At 43.4% G+C, this 17,639-nt stretch overlaps 2 protein-coding genes across 3 annotated transcripts; both read right to left on the bottom strand.

Moving 5' to 3' along the window:
- Window positions 1-915: 915 nt before the first annotated feature.
- Window positions 916-7,616, bottom strand: LOC108416278. 2 transcript variants are annotated; one of them, XM_037536622.1, is made up of 13 exons: window positions 7,268-7,616; window positions 5,649-5,731; window positions 4,865-5,089; window positions 4,627-4,773; window positions 4,360-4,507; window positions 4,081-4,238; window positions 3,833-3,976; window positions 3,502-3,724; window positions 3,294-3,395; window positions 3,020-3,177; window positions 2,713-2,916; window positions 2,388-2,596; window positions 916-2,256 (listed from the first exon to the last, which is right to left on the bottom strand). In XM_037536622.1, the coding sequence occupies exons 2-13, from the start codon at window positions 5,705-5,707 to the stop codon at window positions 2,069-2,071; spliced, it is 1,965 nt and encodes a 654-aa protein (XP_037392519.1). In that variant the 5' UTR covers window positions 5,708-5,731; window positions 7,268-7,616; the 3' UTR covers window positions 916-2,068. The 2 variants fall into 2 exon arrangements, with proteins under 2 accessions (XP_037392519.1, XP_037392520.1); XM_037536623.1 differs by lacking the exon at window positions 7,268-7,616 and having other exon boundaries at window positions 2,388-2,593; window positions 5,649-5,868.
- Window positions 7,617-12,521: 4,905 nt separating this feature from the next.
- LOC119262967 (paraneoplastic antigen Ma1 homolog) lies at window positions 12,522-15,011 on the bottom strand. Its single transcript, XM_037536624.1, has one exon. It carries the CDS (start codon window positions 13,912-13,914, stop codon window positions 12,523-12,525), a length of 1,392 nt encoding a protein of 463 aa, XP_037392521.1. The 5' UTR covers window positions 13,915-15,011; the 3' UTR covers window position 12,522.
- Window positions 15,012-17,639: the final 2,628 nt, after the last annotated feature.

The following is a 17,639-nucleotide window of genomic DNA, read 5'->3' as shown; positions in this document are numbered from 1 at the left end:
GTTTGGCACTGCATCCACAAATGCTAATAAAAACTAAAAACGGCAAAGAAGAAAGCATATATAACTAGAAAGGGCGTGAAAAAGTCAATTAATTTAGTTAAAATGTTAAACTATGAACTTCATTAAATGATGTTGCCTGATGACCTGGTGGCTGTAGACCGTGATAAAACTGTTTAAATATAACTATAAAGGTTTAAAGCTGTAGATAAAGGTTAAACCGATGTAGTCTGGTGGCCGTAGACTGTGTTAAAGCTGTTTAAATATAACTATAAAGGTTTAAAGCTGTAGATAAAGGTTAAACCGATGTAGTCTGGTGGCGGTAGACTGTGTTAAAGCTGTTTAATTATAACTATAAAGACAGTGTGGTGGCCATGAAATCTGTGAGTGATATGGGGCAGTAATTTCGCCTTTTTCCCCCGGAATAATCTTTGTATGTAACTCTATAATTATTAAGTGACATCAAATGGTTTCTAATCCCTATTGGCAACAATATGGATAGTGTTTGTCTAGAACATCCTTCTTGTCTTCTGTTTGGGTCTTCACGCTTCTTAAATGGCTTCTTCACCATCATTCTGATTCTCAGTTGTTTCTATACCTTAGTTGAGCACCACGCGTCTCCAAGACACCAAAAACAGACCTGTACCGCTCCAATACGTCACTCTGCAATGTGCACGATCGCATACTGAAGCTGCTTTGTGGCAAGAGGCGGCTCTAACCAACATTGCGCTGGGTGAAAGAAGGGCGATCACTCATCTGCAGGTTCAGAGATGTGGAAAGCTAAGTTTACATTTTAATTTACAATTTTACAATTAATTTACAATTTTTTTTATGTATATATACATACACGTGTATATATATATATGTATATATATATATATATAAAGAGCATAATATATGCTGAGTAGGTAAGCACTCTGATCTGGAAGGAACACCTTAAACACATGTACTGCACACAAGGTTTCGATATGGAGAAATCCTCAGAAAATGATAAATAATAAAATATAAGTAAGGTATAATATAAATCAATACCAACGAATGAGACCTAAGGTAAAAACATTATTTTCTAATGTGTAATTATTTTTCTAATATGTAAACTGTTTTAGGGGCAATACTAAATTTGAATTTTAACATTGTTAAATGTCCACCAGCAGATGGCAGTATAAAGCTGTGCTGTGTCTCGTCTGATGTAATATGGAAAAAGAAGAAAGCAGCTGGAAGAGCGTCATTGCGCCACTGCGTTCTGAGGTAAGTTAGGACCTGTTGCTCTGATAAATGACGGCTTTAAACTACATTTTACTGAACACACGAACATAAGTCATTTCAGGTGGTGTCTGGGACATAATTCGGTCTATTTTGATATCATTTGTAGCTTTGCTAGTGGTGCAGTTCGTTATAAAACTGCTTAACCTTCGTTAGCTAGCTGCTAAGCTAACAGGCTAACCGAGAGGCTGCTAGCTAGCGTTAGCTCGCCGACTAACTACCGACTGTAGTTTCTGCCGGTTTTTCTACAGAAGCTGCACGAAGCGACCAACTTGTTAAAGTTTAAAGCTACACTGAGAGCTTTAGTTTGTCTTGTTTTACTTTGTAACCACATTCATTGTAGCCTGTACACATTATAACGTTATCTAACATTAGCATACTTTAGCCCTCACTTTACCTCACACAATAGCTAACCTTAGCTAAGTTAATGTGAGGGCTAATGTAGTGAACAGTCCTGCTGCTGGTGAATATAACAGCCCTCGCTTTACCTCGCATACTAGCTAACCTTAGCTGGGTTAATGAGAGAGTTCCAACAGACTCTAAAGCCCTGTTAATTGTGGGGAGTTATATGCACCAGCATTAGGACTGTTCATTACATTAGCACAAAATGTGAGATTAAATGTTCTATATGTGTTTCATGTATTGTTCTGCCTGTGTTTCTGTGTATTTAACAGATTTTGTCATTGCTTAACCTGTGTAAGTAAGACATGTTGTCTTGGTCAAATCACCATGTTAGTGTGTCCTTAGCCCCCAGACACAGTGGTGGTGACAGGAACCAGAAGTTGGGATGAGTACAATGCAAATACAGTCATTTTACAGCTATTTTACATTTTGTAAACTTCTGCAGCACAACACTGTCCATTGCAACATCGATGCCCCCAGATGGCTTCCACTGCTGAACGATGGATGCAGCATCTGGAAGGTTTGCAGACCACCCTTGCTTCTCAATCCAGGCCTTGACTCTGGACTCAGAGGGCAGTCTACGGGCAAAGTGCTCTGTGAAGAAAGCAAAAAAACAAAAAGACATTAGTCAATAGGTTCAGACATAACAAATATGATGTGTATTCAAGGTAGTAATTAGAGATTAGACTAAGACTATGATAAGAGATTAATTCTTAAAGACTCACCAAGAACATGCTGCACCCGACGCTCGAGCTGTTCGCTACGCCAGCGGTCATAGCAGTAGCGTTCATACTCCCCTGCCAGGGATTTTCGCTGAGAGCGGTTGGGTGGCACCCCGTCCAACGTCACTGGATATGACCGGAGCAACTTGTCATAAGCAGCTTGGTCGGTCAGGTATGCCGAGGAACCCCTGGGTGTGTCGCTCTGGTCACTCCTGCAAGTAGAGGAAATGAGATAAATGATGAGTACAGGAAACAGAAAAAAAATATATGAATTGTTTAAATGTAACCATGCTGGACCATACTAGTGAAAACATGAACAAATACTTACTCTGAATCACCCCGGAGATTCCTCAGGATCAGGAAAGCATCTACCGCTGAGCCTATCTCCTTCATCCGGTAGTGCTTCTCTGCTGTGGCCGTAGAGTGGGTGAGGTAGCCGGCCACCTTCGTCTTTTGGACATCGGACAGCTCCTTCGTTGCTGTCTCATATGCCCGTCTGGCCATCTGGCTGGTCACCTTCGGCACCTGATATCTGAAAAAGACAATATATTGCTTAGTACTCATACATTATTTTCATTATATAAAATAAAAAACTGAAGAGACTGCAGAGCTGGAGTTATTTTAGTTCAACTTACTTCTTGTGCAGCCGCTCCAGGTCATTGGAGGCGTTGTAGATGGCTTTGCCAGTGGAGGAAATGAAGAACCTCTCATCAGTCTCATCGTCATCCTCAACGCGCTTCCTCTTTTTTCCCAGCATGACTGGGCGCACCTCCGAGAAGTAGAGATCGAACCACTGTGAAAAGAAAACACAAAAACAAAACATACAATTAAAATCTAGCATTATCACAGCACATATCTAAAACCTAATGCCATTTATAACATAACTATATCAAAGATTAAGCATCTTACCATCTCCTGTTCCTGGGTAAGAACAAAGGTGGCCACCTGAGTGGAAACCACAACGAAACCAGGACGAGTGTCATCTCTCCTTCGGCTGATCCATTCCGTGACCTACAGCACACAAACAAATGATTCATTTGTTAAACTGAGTGAATGATTCAAATACTGAAATCAGAAAGAAATAAAAAAATAAGACTTATAACTAGGTATAACTTACAGTCATGTGCTCAACAACTCCAGGCCGCTGGGCATGCTCCAGAATCACAATGGCCTCTAGGTAATAGAGGACCAGCTGCAACTCTGTCAGGGTCAGCTGATGGCCTGGAGAGCACTCTCCCGCATGCAGCTTCCCAATGACAGCCAGGAAGTCTTTCTTGGCAGCGGCCAGCACGGCAGTGACCTGCGTTGAAGAGAGAACACCCTCCTGGAAGGTGTCGAATCTGTGAAGATAAAGTGAAGCATTGTTATAACCTATTATCAATACATTTATTGTTAAAATTACATTGTGGGTCCAGTTCATTATTTTAATATTCAATAAAGATACTGACCTCTTCCTGGTCGTCTCCTTGCTGACTTGTTTTGAAGTTGCCATCTGGATGTTGTCCAGGAATGAGATGTAGTTCTTGCAGTCCTCGTGCAGAACTCTGTCCGTGAAGCACAGGTCAGTGCTGCCCGTGTGGAACTTCAAGAACCTTAAGGAAGGAAAGAATAAAGGAAAAATCAGTCCCTATGATTCAAATTTAGCAGTATATTTATATATAGCATAGTATATACACATCAGGAGTACACTGCTCACCTTTTAACACTCTTGATGTAATTCTGTACCGTCTGCTTGCTGAGTCCGGCCTCTGAGAGCTTGAGGAAATACTCTCGGGACTTCTCATGCTGTCGCACAAACAGGAGACTGGCCTGCTGAGGGTCCATGAAGTACAGGAACCTTGCAACATTCTCCACCTGGAAAACAGAAGAACATAAGAAATTTACCTTAAAACTTGTTGATGTTTAGATGAAATAGATGGACTAATGTGTTATAATTATGTAATGACTAATATATTTGCAATACCAATTTTCTTACCTCCTGTTTGAAGTTTTCGTTCGACATGTCAAACTGTAGAAACTTTGCGAAGCTGACAAGGAGATCATGGTCTAGCGAGTGCTTCTTGTAGTAGCCCAAACTTGCCATCCTCTCCCTAAGGGAAGTTCCCTGCTTGGTTGTATCAGGGCTGAAAAAAAAAAACAAAAAGCAAAAACAAGTATTAAACTTTTTGCACTTCACAAGAAACACAGTGACCTTCCAAAAATCTAAAAGGAATGAAAGAAATCAAGGAACGTAAACACTCACCACTGATAGAGTTCCCCAGAGCTTTCTGAGCTGGACTCAGCCGGAGCCTCGACAGGAACATCAGGAACAGCTGGAACAGCAGCAGTCGGGGCTTCAGTTGGGATGCCAACCACAGCGTTTCCTCTGCTCTCCAGCTCCTCGATCATCCTGCGAGGATTAAAACACATTAACATTTAGCTTTCTTATACTAAAATAAGAAAAAATATATACTTTATGGTAACTTTGGTCAGCATCTTACCTGCCAATAGTATCAGGGCTCTGCATGATCCTGCTGAGGAGAGAGTACTCCCAGACACGACCAGTGCGCAACAGATTGCTGACAGCTCTCTTGGCAGATTCCACCACAGCCAGAATGTCAGCTTCTGACGAGGTCCTCATGCAGGATCGTCTGAGGTGAACTGGAAGGCTCCAATGAGTCTTCTTGCAAATAGGACACAGGAGAAAGTTCCTACTGCGAGGTTGCCTGTTAGATAAAAACAGAAAGACAGATATTTTAGCATTAATGAGCATAGTCTAACAACGGGCCTATTACAGCATCATTAAGCCCATTCACACGCTGGGAGCAATTCACAGGTTTAGAACACATGACTCATGGAAATATTTTAAAGAAGAAAATTAAAACATTTAAAAAAATCTTTGTGAATATACTGTAGCTAGCAAAGAAGCTGAGATATTTTCAGTCAAAATGTACAGAAAATTCTCTCAAGCTGGGAGATCAACCATATGGTGGATATTTCCCAGCCTCTGACTGTGTAACATCCATAGACCTGTACTGTTATCAATGTATTTATTCTTAAAAATCAGCAGCTATCTTTACATATTTATTATCCCTGTAAAGCTAAATTTACATAGAATTGTTGAGTTAGTAATCCAAAAAAGTAATCCAAAGTAAAAAGTAATCCAAAAACAAGTATAAACATCAAATTAACATGCTTTGTTGGTTCCCATAGCATTTTCCTTGTAGCCAAGTCAAAGTGGCCATAGAGTTTACTACAGTAAATTAAAGACAAACTTGTACTTACTCAGCAGAAGCAGCAGCAGAAGAAGAAGCAGCAGAAGAAGAAGCAGCAGAAGAAGCCATCTCAGTCGAGAAGATTGCTGGTCACTGGAGCAGAGAAGGTCAAGAAGGTCAAGTAGGTCGCTGATCTTGGCAAGACAAGGATCAGAGGTGGTTTGGGAAGCTCAAACCAGCTGCTTATATGCTACTGTAAACAAAAAGTACACGCCCCCCACTTGACTGGGCTATCAGATATCTATAATAGTAATTTATTCTATATACTATAATGTTGCACTATTGCTACTATTTGCACTTCTGGTAGATGCTAACTGCATTTCGTTGCCATGTACTTGTACTGAGTAATGACAATAAAGTTGAATCTATCTATCTATCTATCTATCTATCTATCTATCTATCTATCTATCTATCTATCTATCTATCTATCTATCTATCTATCTATCAGTCGCAAGACCAATGCAATTCTGTACAGACCGTTTGTTGTCATCCAGGAACTTGAATAAAGCATTAGCTATTGTCAGTGAATCACCAGATGCAATTTGTAAAATTCCTGCAAATGTGCTCAAGATTTGAGAGTGTTTTTTACTGAAGTATCTGATGACTACACATAGCTGTTTTTTGGTTGTAACATCTGTGCTCTCATCAACGATTAGAGAGTATGGCCCACTCCCTATATCCTCTAAAAGATCTTCATGTGCTACAGGCCCAATCACTGAATTAATCAGTGCTGTGCATTTTGTTCTGTGTAAACTAATGCCTTTCTTTGAAATGTCTTCTACTACACATCCTAAATGATCAACAGTTAGAATGCTTGAATGGCATGCCACATGAGCAGCCAGCTGCAACTCTGCCTCTTCCACTGCAATACTCCATCTTGTAAAACGAGCTGCCTGTGTCAAACAACGTTCTGGCATTTGAGAATGGAGCAGCATTTCTTTTGTGTTTTTCTGTGGCAGCATGAGCAATCAGGTCACTGTGAGGAGCTCTTATTTCACATTTGCAGTATTTGTGTAACACCTCCCTAAAGGCGCCCAATATAAATTTAGGGGGCGTACATCTCCAAAATACCAGCCACTGAAAACTTCAGGTATGGTTTAGCCAAATAAGTTAACGATGTATGAATATTTAAATGGTGCCTCCACAAATTTTACAGTTACCTTATTGAATAACAAGGTGTAAAGGGCAAGGTTTAGAAGAAACAGCCAACACACGTGATCTAGAGAAAATAAATGAGGCGCTATTTATTTAGCTCTCTGAGTTTATCCCTCAGTAAATAAAAAAAATGTAATACAATGAAATTAAATGAAGAAAAGAAATAATTCCAAATCAAGTCGCAAATAAAACAAATGCCCAACTCAATAAAAACCCAACCTAACACATATCCTTTACACCCTGGTTAATGAAAGTCAATAAAAGAAATGAATAAAACTACCCTTCGTTTAGACAGTTTGTATTAAACACTCGGCTCAATAAACAAACACCGAAGAAACTCCAATGAACAGTTCCAGCGCTTTTCGTTGGGGCCCATTACGTTGGTGCACTTTAATTTCACTCCGGAAAGCGAAAATGACTCGACTGAGTCAACCGAGTCAGTTGACTCGTTACTCACTGTTCAACAATACTCACTGAGGTGGCGTCTCCGGTAACCATGACAACAGCACTCACGGTTCACGAAGTTCTCCGGTGAAACGCAGCAGTCCCAGCACTCACAGCGGGCGACAACGCAGTCCTCGCATGACCTGAAGTTCAGGACGCCGTACGAGTTCCACCAACACACGAAGCCCGGCCACGCCGCTCCACACAAGTGTTAGTAACCGCAACTCCCTCCGCTCTCAGTCCGCTGCTGTACACCGGTACCCCACAGTCCGGCTGAACTGCTTCTCCAGCCGTACCGCAATAAAACTCAACTGAAACACTGCGGTTGGGCCGCTATATAGCGTAATACGGCCGTAACTTTGTGGTAGACAAAGAAAAATCTATCAAACGCTCAGGAGAGTCAGAACACAAACTTCTCTCCTCCACTGTCTCTCAGTCCCCTCCCAGGCCGTGACGTTCCCGTCTTAGTTCCGCCCATACTCAGCGCGGATTGGATAGAAAAATGTCTGTCAAGCTTTCCACTCATATGACTGGCTGAGCTGAACAGGAACCCAGCAGATAATTGGCGCGAAAACAGAAAACACTTCTGGGAAATGGAGTTCTTGCACACTTACAAGGAAAAACAAAGAAAACAACACAAATACAAATAAACAGGACATTTTCAAGGGTCCTACATTCTCCCCCCACTGAAAAACCAGCGTGTCCCCATGCTGGACCAACATTATATAAAAAAATGCTTTCTAGCCTTAATACACCTGAAATAAAGTTAGGTCACAGGAACTAGACATGGTGAAATCACAGACGCATTTTACAAGCCATGCATAAAGCTAGGGGGTTACACCACCAGGCATGATAACTGTTGTAATGCAAAGGAAAATACATAAACTCTCTTTTGGGCATTTTAGCACTGCACTGCTTAGTTACCACTGGTTCTTTACTTGGATGACCCAACCTATCATATGTTAAACGCTCAGCGGGCCTCTTATTCCTCTCTGACCTTCTCAGACCTTCCGTTACCTCTGCCCCATTTGCACTAGGGTTATCATCTGTCCCCTGCTCACTCTGACTCTCTTCTACTTCACTAGCAGGTGAAGATACTAAAGCCTCGGGTAAAGCATCAAGTGAGCCACACACTAACGGAGTGGCTACTCTATCAAGGGGTAGATGCTCAGGCTCCCTTATTGTCTCTCTTGACTGCCCTTGGTCACTCTGGAGATTCTGTATAGTGTCCTCAACATAACTCCCATATTCAGATTCATTATCTGAAAAATACTGTATGGCACACTTTTGATTCTCACTAGCCTCAGATGATGTTAGATTAGAAACAGGTTCAGACGACTTTGGGTCAGAAGCTGCTTCCTGGTGTTTGGTCTTTCTTCGCCTAAGAGCTCTTGGAGAAGGAACTGAACGGAAGTCATCTTCTGGACTTAACCTTACCTCTTGCCCAAGGGGTAGGAGATGATTACGATGCATGACTTTTGGGGACCCATTTCCATTCATGGGCTTTAGACGATACACAGGCAGATCAGACAGTTTACTCTCCACTATGTAAGGACTCGGACCCCATCGATCAGCAAGTTTCTGTTTTCCTTTTAGACCAAGGTTTCTGATGAGAACCCTGTCTCCTGGACTCAAACAGTGATAGCGAACTTTCTGGTCATAGCGCTGCTTATTGTTCTGGTTCATCTTTGCAGATGCAGCCTGAGCTAGCTGATAGGCCTGTTCAAGTTCCCTTTTCATCCTGGATACATACCTCATATGCGATGCAGTTGAGGCCCCGTCAGCAGAGATTCCAAAGCACATGTCTATGGGCAGTCTAGCCTCTCGGCCAAATAAGAGGTAGTATGGGGAGAAGCCGGTAGACTCATTAGGAGTGCAATTATAAGCATGTACAAGGTGAGTAATGTGCTGGCTCCACTTGGACTTCTGCTGTGCGCTCAGGGTTCCCAGCATATCCAGCAAAGTTCGATTAAATCGTTCTGGTTGGGGATCTCCTTGAGGGTGATATGGTGAGGTCCTCGATTTCTTTACTCCCAGCATTGTCAGCATCTCATGGATCAATCTACTCTCAAAGTCTCTCCCTTGATCAGAGTGGATTCTGGTGGGCAGGCCATAGTGAATGAAATATTTCTCCCACAAGGTTTTGGCTACTGTTACAGCTTTTTGATCTTTGGTGGGAAAAGCTTGTGCGTACCTTGTAAAATGATCTGTCACCACCAGGACATTGCATATATTCTGAGAGTCTGGTTCAATAGACAGGAAGTCTATACATACAAGATCCATGGGTCCAGAACTACTCAAGTGGGACAAGGGAGCAGCTCTCTGAGGTAGTGTTTTCCTCTTAATGCACCGGTCACAGGTCTGACAATAAACCTCCACCTCAAGCTTCATGCGAGGCCAGAAAAATCTGTCACGTACTAGAGCATAGGTTTTGTCAAAACCCAGATGTGCATTGTCATCATGCAGAGATTTTAAGACAATGTTATGAAACTGCTTGGGAAGCACTAGTTGTTGTCTTTTTCTCTGATCACCCAGCCTAATGTTTCTGTACAACAGTCCTTTCTCTACCGACAGTTTGTCCCATTCTCTCTTCAACACCTTGATGTCAGGATGTTTTTTCCGAATAGTTGTAACAGGCCTATTCTGACTCAGGGCCGACCAAATTTCCCCAATACTAGGGTCACTTTGCTGAGCTGCCTGGATAGTACCTTTACTGAAGGTAAGAAGCTGATCAACTCCCACTCTGGTGCCCTGACAGTATACTTTAGGAACAGCTGATGCATCGGCCCTCATTCCACTCACAAGGCAGCTTCGTTGAGTGCTAATCTCACTATCAACGGACAGTCCCTGGCACATTGCACGAACACCCGGAGCTGGAATTTCTTGCCAGTCATCATCTAGCGAAAGACTTGCATGTGGCCGTCTGGATAAAGAGTCTGCATCTACATTCTTTCGCCCTGGTCTATATTTCAGACCAAAGGTATATGTAGACAGGGCTGACAACCATCTGTGGCCTGTGGCGTCCAGTTTTGCTGATGTCATTATGTAGGTCAAAGGGTTGTTGTCCGTTCTGACCTCAAAGGGAACTCCATATAGGTAATCGTGCAGTTTGTCAACCACAGCCCATTTTAATGCTAAAAATTCCAGCTTATGAGCTGGGTACCTCTTCTCAGAGGGGGACAGACTTCTGCTGATAAAAGCCACAGGTCGCAACTGGTTGTCATGCTCCTGATACAAGACCCCCCCCAAGCCATCCAGGCTAGCATCGACATGCAACACATAGGACTTCTGGGTGTCAGCAAATGCTAGCACGGGAGTCCTAGTCAACTGAGTTTTGAGCTCATCAAATGCAGCATCGCACTCTACAGTCCATCTAGGGCCAAAGGGCTCAGTGGTTTTGACATGAATTTTATTCTGAATCAACTTTCCAGTGTTGGTTTTCAACCTGGCATGAGATACAGGGCCCTTAAGCAATTCATGGAGGGGACGACAGATTCTGGAGAAATCCTTCACAAAACGACGGTAATATCCACAGAATCCCAGAAAAGATCTGAGTTCTGACACAGTCTGAGGCTTGGGCCATGCCGACACAGCTTCTATCTTTGACGGGTCCGTGGATATTCCATCTTGGGACACAATGTGACCAACATAGGTGACTGACGTCCTCCCAAACTGGCATTTATCCAGAGACAGCTTCAACCCTTCGTCACGTAACCGGTCAAGAACTTTAATGAGTCGCTCCTCATGTTCTTCTAAAGATTTACCGAACACGATCAAGTCGTCCAAGTATACCAAGACCTCCAGGAAGTTCATGTCTCCAACTGTGCGTTCCATGACCCTCTGGAAAGTGGAAGGAGCTCCAGAAATCCCTTGTGGCATGCGTTCAAATTGATAAAACCCTAGCGGACAGATAAAAGCTGTCTTTTCCTTGTCAGAATCGCTCATAGGGATCTGGTAGTATCCACTTCTCAAGTCCAGAACGGTGAACCACTTGCTTCCCGACAAGCTATGAAGAGCATCTTCGATTCTTGGGACAGTGTATTGATCAGGGATGGTTCTTTGATTCAGGGTCCTGTAGTCCACGCACATCCTGACCTTGCCTGACTTCTTACGAACGACTACTATCGGCGATGCATAGGGACTTTTGGACTCAGAAATGATGCCATTCTCCTTAAGTTCCTGCAGATGCTTGCGCACATCATCTATATCTGCAGGAGCTAAGCGACGAGATCTTTCTCTGAAAGGTTTTGAATCAGTCAATCGGATCTCATGTTTGGTACTCTTAGAACAGCCTACATCCCACTCATGACAAGAAAACACTTCCTTTCTCTCCATCATTTTCTCACAGAGACGACGCTTTGCCTCTTCGGGCATAGGAGAGTCCCCAAAATCAAAAGAACGGGGAGACAAGGTAGTGGTAGGTTCAGAGATAGGAGTCTTTAGCTGGGGCACCATAGTGACAGGAAAGATGCTGGCAAGAGGTGTCCCTCTACTCAGAACAACGGGCTTACTGGACACATTTCGCACCAAGACCACTACCCGTTTCTGTCTCAGTACTGAGGCAGGATGAACTTCAGGTCTCACTTGTACTTCTGCTGAAGTATTTGCATCCTCGTTCTGATCTACTAGTAGGAGTGAGTTGGTCAGTTCACCAGGTAACTTGGGCATGCCAGCAACTCGAACAACTTGGCAGGGCTGCAAAGTGATGGGCTTGGGCTGAAAGAACCATACAGTACCTTTTTGTTCTAGCTCATCTAAAACTACACTAGTCTCTTGTAGGGACTCATAAGCTTTCCTGATCATGGGGTGTATGGTCATAGTGTTTAAAAACTGTTCCCCACCCTGAGTTCTACATGAATCGAAAAGCTTCCTTACAGTCTGAGTGTTTGTTCCCACTAAAAGTGCTACGGGGGTTTTAGAGACAGGGTCAGGACACACTAATGCTAAGGTGTCTATAGTTTCCTGCACCCCTGCAATTCCCCCAGTAAACTCAAGTTTGACTGACAGATACCCATCATAAGGGTACTTGTGTGAACTAAGCCCCCATATTTCCAAATCTTCTACTGGCTCTATTGGCAAATGTGTCAAATGAGCATCATAAAAGCTTCTGTAAAGAATGGTGACTTGAGAACCACTATCTAAGAGTGCTTTAGCGTATATACCCTCTATCTGAACAGGTACCTCAGAAGTGGGACCCACTAACCCCTTAGGTATGTTTGTGGTGCCTACGGATGTTGATGAACATTGGGTGGAACGTGTTTTAATTGGAGCCCGGTGCCGTTCCTTCACAGAGCCCCAGTGAAGTTTCCCTTCATCCTATCAATCAGTTTCCTGTTAACCTTTCTCAAATCTTCAGCCCCTTTGCATTCTCTTTTGGTATGTCCATCCTCCCCACACCAATAGCAGAAAATGCTCGCTGTTCTGGGCTTGGCTTTTGTGTTTACTGGTGAAACTTCCCTTCGCTCACTTGGTTGAACTGTCTCAGTTCCTCCGGTTAGCTCATTGGTTGTTGACCTCACTGTAGCCACACTCAAAAGTCGAGTAACCTGTCCTGAAAGCTCCTTTACTTCTTTCTTTAAGCTGTCCAGCTCAAACATCTTAGAGGGTTGTGATACAGCAGTGGTAGCAACTTCGGCTCTCACTGTTTCTCTAGACTGAATCCATTCCTCCTCCTCCCTAGCTTCTCTTAATAACTGGGAAAAGGATGGTGGCTCACGCAAAGTATGGGTAATTCGAAGCCTGAGGGCCACCATGTCGTCTGTTAGAGCACCCTTCACCAGCTGCTCCATTCGCGTTTTATTCAGATCTGCAGCGTCAATACCTCCTTTAGACAGGGCTCTATGGAGGAGTTTATCCAGCCGGTACAGGAAAGAGGAGATCTTTTCTCCCTTCTCTTGGTAGGTGTGCCTAAACTTTGCCATTAGGTCCGTCCCACTTTCTGTAGTACCATATGCAGTATCAAGAGCAGCCAGGTAGTCTGTAGCAGTTGCAGAGGGGTTGCTACCTTTTAGAAACCTAATCATATCAACAGCAGGCCCCCTTAAGCTTTCTACTATGCGCTGCTTCTTTGCTGCCTCACTACACTGCCATTCACTGACCATTTGGGTAGCTTGCTCTACCCAGACATCGTACTCTTCCTCACCTGGGGGGACAGGTCTAATTCCTGAGAACAGCCTCAACTTTCTGTAACTAGGCCCATCAGGGGATACCTGACCACATTTGTCAATCAGTTTGCCTATGGCATGCACTAGCTCTGCACTAAGATCGGCTTTAGGGGGTTGATTTTTCTTAGCAAAGGACATTACATCATCCATAGATTTACCTTCCTGCTTTAGCAGTGCACACAGCTTGAATTGGAATGCGTCATCCTCAGAGCTGGAAACTAAACTGCTGACTAGATGTACAGGCCAAGGCCCTATCTCCCCTTCAACGCCAACCTCAGACGGCATGGTGTTTTGATCTAGAACCATGCTGGTCTCTACTAGTATAAATGCCTGTTTGCCGGTGGAATCCCCACGACGACCCCTTATCCTAGTACGCCCAAAGACCTTGACTGTTCCTAACACTCTCAAGATAACCTCATCTGCAGTCTCCCGGGGAACCTTACCCAGTACAATGGCATAATCTGGGTGTACCTCCTCATGTCTACTCCACTCAACAGCTTGAATTAGATCCATACTGAAAGTTCCAAGCCTCAATGTCACATAAAAAGACAATAATAAAACAATTAATATACACGGTTTTGGGAAAGAAATCCCAGCGGTGCCTCCAAAAATGTAACACCTCCCTAAAGGCGCCCAATATAAATTTAGGGGACGTACATCTCCAAAATACCAGCCACTGAAAACTTCAGGTATGGTTTAGCCAAATAAGTTAACGATGTATGAATATTTAAATGGTGCCTCCACAAATTTTACAGTTACCTTATTGAATAACAAGGTGTAAAGGGCAAGGTTTAGAAGAAACAGCCAACACACGTGATCTAGAGAAAATAAATGAGGCGCTATTTATTTAGCTCTCTGAGTTTATCCCTCAGTAAATAAAAAAAATGTAATACAATGAAATTAAATGAAGAAAAGAAATAATTCCAAATCAAGTCGCAAATAAAACAAATGCCCAACTCAATAAAAACCCAACCTAACACATATCCTTTACACCCTGGTTAATGAAAGTCAATAAAAGAAATGAATAAAACTACCCTTCGTTTAGACAGTTTGTATTAAACACTCGGCTCAATAAACAAACACCGAAGAAACTCCAATGAACAGTTCCAGCGCTTTTCGTTGGGGCCCATTACGTTGGTGCACTTTAATTTCACTCCGGAAAGCGAAAATGACTCGACTGAGTCAACCGAGTCAGTTGACTCGTTACTCACTGTTCAACAATACTCACTGAGGTGGCGTCTCCGGTAACCATGACAACAGCACTCACGGTTCACGAAGTTCTCCGGTGAAACGCAGCAGTCCCAGCACTCACAGCGGGCGACAACGCAGTCCTCGCATGACCTGAAGTTCAGGACGCCGTACGAGTTCCACCAACACACGAAGCCCGGCCACGCCGCTCCACACAAGTGTTAGTAACCGCAACTCCCTCCGCTCTCAGTCCGCTGCTGTACACCGGTACCCCACAGTCCGGCTGAACTGCTTCTCCAGCCGTACCGCAATAAAACTCAACTGAAACACTGCGGTTGGGCCGCTATATAGCGTAATACGGCCGTAACTTTGTGGTAGAACAAAGAAAAATCTATCAAACGCTCAGGAGAGTCAGAACACAAACTTCTCTCCTCCACTGTCTCTCAGTCCCCTCCCAGGCCGTGACGTTCCCGTCTTAGTTCCGCCCATACTCAGCGCGGATTGGATAGAAAAATGTCTGTCAAGCTTTCCACTCGTATGACTGGCTGAGCTGAACAGGAACCCAGCAGATAATTGGCGCGAAAACAGAAAACACTTCTGGGAAATGGAGTTCTTGCACACTTACAAGGAAAAACAAAGAAAACAACACAAATACAAATAAACAGGACATTTTCAAGGGTCCTACATTTGCAATATGCCTTTTTCTCGTCATTAGGGACACTTCTAACCCATTCCATCAAACCTTTTTCTTTTTCCCCAGTCCTTGCAATACCGCCTCCCGTATTTCCCCCATTTACCTGGCATATTAGCTAGCGACTGCTGTTTTCTCTTCAAAATGGTGTCTCTGTGTTTCTTTCTCTCTCTCTATCGCTGACTCTCTCTCCGCTCTCCTTTTCTCTCTGTCTCTCGCTCCCTCTCTCCTTTTCACGCTGTCCTTTTCTCTCTGTCTCTCGCTCCCTCTCTCCTTTTCACGCTGTCCTTTTCTCTCTGTCTCTCGCTCCCGCTCTCCGTCTCACGCTGTCCTCCATTTGTGGACTTTTGCACGTTTGCCCGCCATGTTGACGTAACATCCAAGGCAACACCCACTTTTTTTGTTTTGGCGCCCGCGGTAATTTTTAAAAATAGCCCAGAAAAACGCACCCGCCACCCCTGAATTTTCACCCGCGACTGGATTTTCAAACAAGCCCAATTTGGCGTGAAAGCCGCGAACCTGACAACTCTGCCGCTCAGGTAAACGCTGCTGAATCGCGCCCGTCGCCGCGGAGCCTGCCTGAAAACGGGGGTCCTCGGCCTGCCTGAAAACGGGTGTCCTCGGCCTGCCTGAAAACGGGTGTACTCGGCCTGCCTGAAAACAGGTGTCCTCGGCCCAAGCATATGTGTCTGTAGCCCGGAGAACCAGTTGGCGTAACGAATGGGCGGAGACACTGTCAATCATTTCTTGCATCAGCGAATAATATAACAGAGATCAACGTGCATTGGCCTGTGACTGATTTTATGCATCAGCCAATGGTTTGAAGGAAAGTGCAAAAAGGCGTTCCACACTGTTGAGACACGCAGAGTTGGGAAGATAGTTTGAAGCTCGCCTTAAATATCAGCTCATTTCTTATTTCAGATCCAGACATGTCATTCACTACTGGACTTTTTCATCTGTCTTTACTGAAGTGTTTCTGTTGTGTGCGACTTTTTACTTTCACTCCACTACATTTCAAAGTCTCATATCTTATTTTTTACTCCACGATTGTGTGAAACCTGTCGCTCCTTTTGTCTGATGTGCGCATGCGTACAAGCTTTTAGGTCAGTTGGGCAGGAAAGGCAGGATGGGGTCAACGCCCACACTGACTGACCATCACACATCAGAGCATTAGTGAACTTATAGAACGTATTCCTCCTGACTATAGCGGGACACCAACACGCTATAGAAATGCGTCCACATATGCAGTCGTGACTGACGCGGCTTTTTTCTGAATTCCTACAAACACCGTTTCATTTTATAGTAAATTAGTTTGGGCTGGTTTATGTTTATGAACAGAGGCCTACAGATCAACACAGTAAAGGAGCTCATCTTTGATCCTGAGTTTAAAGCCAGTTTTTATTAAACTTAAACTTGGAACTAAGTTGTAAATAAATCTTAAACTGAAACTTTGCTTGTGTGTAGAAAGTGATTTCAGAGCCACTCGGTTCTGCCTGATGGAACCTGTTTACCTTCAGTGTTTTGTGCTTATGCTCATTTTATTAGACGTCAGCGTCGCTAATTAATGACGTTCTATTAAAAGACTGGTTTACCAAGAGAGACGCTGGAGGACTTTCACCTAAAAGCAGTTGTTATAAAATTGATAACAGGCCATAATTCATCTTTTAGTACTTAATTGAGATATTAGAGTAACACTTTTGTATTTTTACTCAAGGTCTAAAGGGCGTGCTTTCACTTTACTGGAGTAATATTTTACCTTGAGTATCTCTACTTCAACTCAAGTACATGATTTGCGTACTTTGACCACCACCGGATATATATTTGAATGATTAAGAAGTCTTTTGTGAAGGATAATTGATAGATTGGTAGACGGTTAATGTATAGACCTCCCTAACTTAGGAAAAAGCTCTATATACCATGTTACTGTGGTCATATTTCCCAGTTTATATCTGATAGCATCATCTTGTGTAATACCCATTACAACACCCATCTGTCCAGCCATCTTTTTATCTGCTTCTTCCTGGCCAGGGTTGTGGTGGGTCCGGAGCCTACATGGAATCATTGGGCGCAAGGCAGGAATACCCACTGGACACGGCGCCAGTCCATCGCAGCCATTGCAACATATTACTCATACTCCCTAAATATTCCATACTTTTGAACATACATGATAAGTTGTAACCAAATTGGTTATCTGTCAGTAGGGCTCTAGATAAACAACGTTCTCTCAGATTTTGTATCTGTATCCCTTTTTTTGCTTCTCGTCAGCTGCTGCCCATAAAATGTTGTAGAAATGAAAGAGAAAGACTCCACAATAGCGTTCATTTTATATATATATTTTTTTTTTCCAAATGTCACAAAA

The sequence above is a fragment of the Pygocentrus nattereri genome, unplaced genomic scaffold (assembly GCF_015220715.1).
Source record: "Pygocentrus nattereri isolate fPygNat1 unplaced genomic scaffold, fPygNat1.pri scaffold_127_arrow_ctg1, whole genome shotgun sequence".
NCBI lineage: Eukaryota > Metazoa > Chordata > Actinopteri > Characiformes > Serrasalmidae > Pygocentrus > Pygocentrus nattereri.
This window is presented reverse-complemented; position numbering and strand designations above follow the sequence as displayed.

Excerpts from the sequence above, each read along its gene's own strand:
- LOC108416278 (XM_037536622.1), bottom strand. The coding sequence starts at position 5,707 with ATGGCTTCTTCTGCTGCTTCTTCTTCTGCTGCTTCTTCTTCTGCTGCT. Across the intron at positions 4,239-4,359 it reads ACGAAAACTTCAAACAGGAG|GTGGAGAATGTTGCAAGGTT; the intron begins GTAAGAAAATTG and ends TCTGTTTTCCAG. Across the intron at positions 2,257-2,387 it reads TCGGGTGCAGCATGTTCTTG|AGCACTTTGCCCGTAGACTG; the intron begins GTGAGTCTTTAA and ends CTTTCTTCACAG.
- LOC119262967 (XM_037536624.1), bottom strand. The coding sequence starts at position 13,914 with ATGGATCTAATTCAAGCTGTTGAGTGGAGTAGACATGAGGAGGTACAC.